We start from the raw sequence: 7874 nt of genomic DNA on the forward strand, positions 1-7874 counted from the left end.
TTTTCAAAATTGTAATGTTTATTTCCAAACGAAGCCAGTCTTGCAAACGAGGCTTTAGCTCTCCAGGCGACCAACCTCAATTGGAGAACAAAAATCAAGGCTAAAAAAGTAAAAGACTTGAAGAGGCTGCCAGGAAATTATGAGAAAAAATAGAAACCTACAACAGTCAAAAGACGTTTTATTTTTCATAAAAAAAAAAAAAAAGAGGCAGACGCTATCCTTGGATGAAAACAGTTAATAAGCACTCAAAGACTAAAAAATAAAGAAGGTAAAGACAATTGAAAAGTTGGGAGATTGAGAAATTGAATAGAACCTCGTGATATTGAGTACTCATGATCAGTCTACACCCTATAATTGAGTCATCAGTCAAGGTCTTCCCAAATTTATCATTTTTGCTTGAAATAATTTAATCTATAACGCATATAAATTTCTAAGTCATCGGTCAATGTTGAGGTGTCTATATAAACTCTTTAAGAATAACTTCGCTTAGACACCTAAACGTGAAATGGAGTTTGGAATATTTGGGTGGTGGCTAATGTTGGCGGCCTTGTTTCAATTATCTTCTATTCATGCTTGTTTGAGGGAGGAGAGAGAAGCTCTCTTGCGGCTCAAAGCTTCTCTCGTGAACTCCTTGTATGATGATTTCTTCACATCTTGGAACTCATCTCAGGAAGGGAGAAATTGCTGCGATTGGAAAAGTGTTTTGTGTGACAACACTACAGGGCGTGTAATCAAGCTTCATCTTAGCTATGTGAGGGCCTGGGATCAGGAAGTTTGGTATCTGAATGCCTCTCTGTTTATTCCCTTTCAAGAGCTTAAGTACCTCGATTTGAGTGGGAATTATATATTTGGTATGTTTATATCATAACAGAGTAATATTTTTTTTTGAATTATGCAATAGAAATCAGTTTATAATTGTCTAAATTGTAGGTTTTGAAAGATTATCCGGATTGAACAAGCTAGAGGTGCTTGACTACTCTAGGAATTACTTCAATGAAAGCTTCCTGTCATCGCTTGGTCAGTTCTTATCGCTCAAGGAACTATATTTGAGTTACAACCACATACAGCGACCAATCTCAGGTAATTAGTCTCTAAGGTTACATCCATTTGATACTCCATGCTATATCCTAGTGAACACATTTTAATACTGAGAGTAAAACAGAAAACGTGAATGGAGTTTGGAATTTTTGGGTGGTGGCTACTGTTGTGGGCCTTGTTTCAATAATCTTCTTTTCATGGTAGTTGCGCTTGTTTGAGGGAAGAGTGAGTAGCTTTCTTGCGACTCAAACCTTCCTTGAACCCCTTGTATGAACCCTTAAAATATTGGAACTCACATATCTGGATGGGCTCCAAATGAAGGTTTGTTTATATCATAACAGAGTAATATTGTTTTTTGAATTATGCAATATAATTGTCTAAATTATAGGTTTTGAAAGATTATCCGGATTGAGCAAGCTAGAGGTGCTTGACTTCAGTGGGAATTACATCAATGAAAGCTTCCTGTCATCCCTTGGTCAGTTCTTATCGCTCAAGGAACTATATTTGAGTTACAACCACATACAGCGACCAATCTCAGGTAATTAGTCTCTAAGGTTAGATCGACTAATATACATCCAATTGATATGCTATGTCCTATTAACACATTTTAAATTCTTCGCTTAATTAGACACCTGAGAGTACTGGGAGTAAAACAGAAAACGTGAATGGAGTTTGCTACGATTCACGAAGAGAGTAATTGCTACGATTGGCAACGTGTTGTGTGTGACAACATTAAGAGCTTCATCTTAGCTATGTGAACGTCTCTTACAATAGTGATAAAGTTTGGTATCTTAATCTGAATGCCTCTCTGTTTCTTCCCTTTCAAGAGCTTAAGTACCTCCATTTGAGTTATAATGCAATATCTGGATGGTTAGTTTATATTGTTCTGTTTTTCATTTTCCGTTTAAATATTTCTTTCTTTTTTATTTTTTGAATTATGCAATATAAATCAGTTTATAATTGTCTAAATTGTAGGTTTTGAAAGATTATCCGGATTGAGCAAGCTAGAGGTGCTTGACTTCACTGGGAATTACTTCAATGAAAGCTTCCTGTCATCCCTTGGTCAGTTCTTATCACTCAAGAAGCTATATTTGAGAGACAATATCCAATTAGATGGACCAATCTCAGGTAATTAGTCTCTAAGGTTAGATCGACTAATAGACATCCATTTGATATGCTATGTCCTATTTAACACATTTTAATAATTTTCGTATACATGAAAATTATTTCTCATAACTAAAACACTCCTTGCCGTTTTAGAGCTGAGAAGACTAAAGAACCTACGGGAGTTGTATTTGGATGGTTCCTACATTGACAAAAGCTTCCTCAGTAAAGTTGGAGTTATGACTTCCCTTAATGTATTGACAATACCAAATTGTGGACTCAATGGAAGTTTGCCCATTGTTCAAGGTAAAAAGCCTTATTTTCGCAAAATATTCCTTAGCAAAAATCTCTTAATGGTAGAACTTAATTATTACTCATTTCATTTTGTAGGCTTGTGTGAGCTTATGAATCTACGAGAGTTAGATCTCAGCTCTAATGATTTTGAAGGGATACTGCCTTCATGTTTGGCAAACATGACACAACTTCGAATATTTGATATCTCTTCAAATCGCTTCAATGGAAGCGTTGATCTCTCCCCTCTACCTAGTTTGAAGTCACTTGAGTACCTTGATTTATCAGATAACTACTTCAGCCCAATCACATTCTCCTCATTTTTTAATCTCTCAAAGCTTGAGGTCATATTTAGTGATGGCAACAAAGTAGTTGATGAAACTGATCTGTCTCAAAGATGGGTTCCTGGCTTCCAATTAAAGGCTTTCAGTTGTTCAAGGTGCTTATCTAACAAGTCTGGTAGAATAACTCTGAGATTCCTTCATTATCAGTTCGACTTGCAAGTACTACAACTCCCTCACAACAACTTGGCAGGACAGTTCCCCACATGGTTGCTAGAAAACAATACAAGGTTGGAGGTTCTTAATTTGAGAAATAATTCTTTTACAGGCACTTTGCAGCTGCCCAGTCATCATATGCCCAACCTCTCTCTTTTAGATATTTCATTTAATCATATTCAAGGTCCAATTCCAACAAACTTTGGTTTAATTTTTCCGAATCTAGAGTTTTTAAATATTTCTAAAAATCACTTTGAAGGTGTTATTCCTTCTTCTTATGGTAATTTGACCTCCCTAAAAATTTTAGAAATGTCGAGCAATAATTTTTCAGGAACAATACCAGAGAATTTGATAAAAAGTTGCTCCTCTTTATACTACCTTAAATTGTCCAAAAATCATTTGAGTGGCCAACTAATTCCTACCAATTTCAATCTAACATTACTACGTTTTTTGTTTTTGGACAACAACCACTTTTCTGGAGAGATCCCATATACCATATCTAATTTTATGGCCTTGGAAGCAATTGATTTCAGTAATAACAATTTGTCTGGGACGCTTCCAAGATGGATGGGGAGCATGCCTTCATTGACAGAAATTGCTCTCGCAAAAAACCAGCTTGAAGGTCCCATTCCAGTTGAGTTATGTAACTTGAAATACCTTTCATTTTTTGACCTGTCCCATAACAATCTATCTGGCTCTATACCCTCTTGCTCCAACTGGTCCGACATCATACATGTTCATTTGAATAAAAATAGGTTAACCGGTCCAATTACCAGTGGATTCAAGGGTTGCTCTACTTTAGTCACTCTAAATCTTAGAGATAACTACCTTATTGGCAACATTCCAGATTGGATTGGCAACCTGTCAAGTTTGAGCATTCTCCTCTTGAAAGAAAATTATTTACATGGAAAAATCCCACTTCAATTATGCCTTTTAGAAAAATTAAGCTTGTTGGATCTTTCCCACAATAGTTTTTCTGGTCAAATACCTCATTGCTTTAGTAACTTTACTCATGAACCAACCTACCAAAAATCTGAGGTATCAAGATTTTTCCAAAGCTATTTTGAAATGTCCGACATGTTGTCATTCTTGCATTCGGCAATGATAATGAACGGAGTACTCCTTAATAGTCGTGATGAAGATTATGCGTTCTCCGTAGTGGATGCACTACAAGAAGTGGAGTTCTCAACAAAGAATAATAGTCTCTCCTACAAAGGTGACATCCTCAACTACATGTCTGGGATTGACCTTTCATGCAACAAACTAGAAGGAGAAATTCCAACCGAGCTTGGAGATTTGAGCAACATCCATGCGTTGAACCTGTCGTTCAACAATTTAACGGGATCAATCCCCACTGAATTCTCGAAACTCAAGCAAATTGAGAGCTTGGATCTATCACATAACAACTTGGATGGTATTATCCCCCCTCAATTGGTAGAGTTGAACTCTCTAGCTGTCTTCAAAGTGGCACACAATAACTTAAGGGGTACAACACCAGAAAGAAAAGCTCAGTTCGGTACCTTTGATGAAAGCAGTTACGAGGGAAATCCTCTCCTGTGTGGACCTCCACTACCTAAGGCTTGCACTAAAACTGAACCATCATCTACCATTCCAACTGATAATGAGGGAGATGAAGCTTGTGGTTTTATAGACTTGGAAGTCTTCTACGTCAGCTTTGCGGTGTCTTATGTGATAATGTTGCTTGCAATTGTTGCCATTCTCTACATAAATTTGCACTGGCGACGGGCATGGTTTAACTTCGTTGAAGTGTGCATCTCTACTTGCTACTATTTTATTGTGACAAGCACTTGTAAGCTATCTAGGTTTAGAATTGTGTAGCTTTGTGTTTTGATGTTTGCTATTTTGTATGTCTTCTGTTTTTCTTTTCTTCAATCACAAGTTTGAGATCTTAATAACATATATGAGACTTGTAATTAGTTCTCCCTTCGCAACGTAACTCTAGATGAAAAATATGGGTACTGGATTAAAAGATCTGCGTGCAATTAATGACCAAACAGGCTTCCTCAAATTCCAATCAAGCATGATGCTTGAACCATAGATATTGCGTTACGTACGAGTTAATTTGGTGATTTCTTTTCTACTAATTTCAATTCACAAAAGCTCAAGAAAACAATCAACTATTTCTTATCCAAGTATCGAAGCTCAACTTAGCAAAATGCCATTAATTCCAAAAGAACTAATAAAGTCAAACTTCAGTGGTTTTTTTTTGTGACCGCTAATGTTTACTTTCTCTCTCTCTCTCTCTCTCCCCCCTCAAGATAGTGTTGAGCTCTCTGTCCCGGCAATATCAACGCTATCACATTCTTGCAAGTTACTGGTGCTCATTGAACAACAGAATGATGCATATCATTTTACAACTTGGTCATCTCTCTACAAGAGGTAAAAACTGGGTTTGGAACTCAAAGAACAACTTCTCATAAACTGGGGGTCTATTCCTTCAAAAACTCTACTATCCAAATCAAAGATAATTTATGACTCAAGCTATTAACACACCATCTAGATCTTTATCAACATGTAGCAGTTCTTGCCCTTGATGCCTCCACTTTGCCAATCTACTGCTGAGATCCATTAGCATCACTACATCTTCATCAACTGTGAGCTATTAACACACCATCCAGATCTTTATCAACATGTAGCAGTTCTTGCCCTTGATGCCTCCACTTTGCCAATCTACTGCTGAGATCCATTAGCATCACTACATCTTCATCAACTGTGAGCTGTATTAGCTTCTTATGATCTCCAAATCGAGCCCAACAATTAGAAAGGGCCTTTCCCCATCTCAAATCTGTCTATAGGGGAGAGAGAGAGAGAGAGAGAGAGAGAGAGAGAGAAAGAGAGAGAGAAACTGAGGGGGGGTAAAAAAGAGAGAGCGGAGGAGGGAGAAAGGGAGAGAGATGGGCTTCAGCAGATAGAGAGAGAGAGTGACTAGGGGGAGACAGTTTCGACTCAAGTTGCTTCTACCGTTAATTACATAGACCGCTTACGTGTTGACTTTTTATTGGTGGGTGTAAAGTGAAACTTCACACTGCATAGTTAGCTTCATGGAATTCACAAATGTAATTTTAAGATCATGTTGGATAGAAATCTTGGATTCGGATGAAAGAATTGTCGCAAGTGAAAAACAGAGTATAAGTGAAGAATCCAAGTTTGCTCTCTAAATACACATCCAGTTTAGAACAATGGGTAGATGTAATCATTTCATTTATGTTTATTTTACACCATGCATCCTCACATGAAGGGATTTGAACCTTTGAGACGTTAGAGCAATTTTGATGAACAGGGACAAGCAAGCTCTCCAACAAGAAATTTGTTGAGAATTCGAACCCAACAAATTTCCATCTACAGAGACGAATATTTCAAGAAAGTGAAGGCCATTATTCTTTATTTGATCTGAATAAAGAATTGAGAATTAAGTTTGTGATTTGATACTTATATGTTCTCTGATGCAAAGCTACTTCTTTGATATTTTGAAGTTGTAAATTGTAAGGGTACCGCTAGCGCAAGGAGACAGACCACCAAAATGGTTGAGTGGAAGGAAAGATAAGGAACACTCTATTAGTTGGTGAATAAAATTGCTGCGGGTATTGCAAAGTACAACTAGTCTAACATGTGAGGAAACAAGCTCCTTCTAGACGTCCTGGCAGATATATCCCATACTTGTGGTGTAGGCTTCAAAAAAATAATTTTAGAAAATGAGACGGGGGATTTCTGAACTTTTTAAAACTTTTCATTCTCTTCTTAGGATATAAAAATTTTATAATTAAAAACTTAAACCTCCTTTATAAATTTAAAAGATAGTTTGTTGTAGAATTCATTAAATTATATTATAACGTCCTTTAACAAAACATGAGTTCATATTGTGAAAACGATGACAAAAAAGTAAAGCAAACAAACAATCGAATATCACACAACACAAAATTAATGTGGCTCGATAATGTATCAATGTCCATAGAGCTACAAAGAATTTTATTATGTTGAGGAATGACAAAATACATTTTGAGGTGAAAATATAGCTCTGTTCGCAACCCATGACTGTGGGCGCTCTCCCTAGCGCTGCCGTGCTCCTTCCGAGCCATCTTGCATTTCAGGTGGTTATCCATCTTACATTTAGTTGAAGACAAAACTTGTTTGTTAACTACCTAGTTTATTGTTATGCAGATTTGAGACTGTTTTTAGTGTTTGTAACTTAATTAGGTGTGGTGTTGCTGTTTAAGCAGACTTATTGATGAATAGATTATGTTGAACTTTCTGATTGATTCATGAGTCTTTTTCGTATTAGGTATCACTGGGACCCTTGATGTTTGCTTCGACATTTGTCCTTGTTGGTGATCATTATCACCTACCTCCTCTTGTCCAGGTGATATGCCTCATCTGTTTGTAGTTTGGTTCCTCACCATGCTCATTATATAGATCACAGAGAAGTTGGTTGAGAATGGAATTGAAGGGGAGGATATTGGCATCATTACGCCTCATAATTCTTTACTTACGCCTCATCTGGTGCCGTCTACAAGCTTGACGACGAGCACTCTCCCACGCCGTCTCATTCTCCCTGCCCAGCAACCACAACCGCATGGTCTGTTAGTATTTTTTAATAATATATATATATTTCTTACTGTTGCTTGACTTTTCCTTTTGGTCTTTTACGTTATGTTTAATGGGGGCTGGTCATTAAATTGCCGTTGGGGAGAGTTTTGGTCTTTAAGTGTTCAAAACCGTTTTTTTTATTTCAAGTGGTTTTATGCCTTAGACGTTTGAAGATTAATTTCATTAACGTTCTGAAGGTTTTATTTCTTTTAATTTCAGTTGCCGTTTGGTATCTTTATTATTGACGTTGGTGGGCTGCTTGTGTTTTATTTTTGTTGTTTTTTGCCCGTTAGTCTTTTAACCTCCTGGGACGTTTATGGTCTATTTATGTATATATAT

General features: G+C 36.9%; 1 protein-coding gene across 3 annotated transcripts; it reads left to right on the top strand.

Annotated features, from left to right (window-relative positions):
* The first annotated feature begins 469 nt into the window (after window positions 1-469).
* LOC108981570 (receptor-like protein 15) lies at window positions 470-4884 on the top strand. Of its 3 annotated transcripts, XM_018952794.2 has the most exons (6): window positions 470-851; window positions 931-1080; window positions 1427-1576; window positions 2014-2166; window positions 2299-2448; window positions 2533-4884. In XM_018952794.2, exons 1-6 carry the CDS (start codon window positions 506-508, stop codon window positions 4767-4769), a joined length of 3186 nt encoding a protein of 1061 aa, XP_018808339.1. In that variant the 5' UTR covers window positions 470-505; the 3' UTR covers window positions 4770-4884. The 3 variants fall into 3 exon arrangements, with proteins under 3 accessions (XP_018808339.1, XP_018808344.1, XP_035543120.1); XM_018952799.2 differs by lacking the exons at window positions 470-851; window positions 1427-1576 and adding an exon at window positions 1593-1908 and having other exon boundaries at window positions 1042-1096; XM_035687227.1 differs by lacking the exons at window positions 470-851; window positions 931-1080; window positions 1427-1576 and adding an exon at window positions 1589-1908.
* Window positions 4885-7874: the final 2990 nt, after the last annotated feature.

Source organism: Juglans regia, unplaced genomic scaffold, assembly GCF_001411555.2.
Source record: "Juglans regia cultivar Chandler unplaced genomic scaffold, Walnut 2.0 Scaffold_78, whole genome shotgun sequence".
Taxonomy (NCBI): Eukaryota; Viridiplantae; Streptophyta; class Magnoliopsida; order Fagales; family Juglandaceae; genus Juglans; species Juglans regia.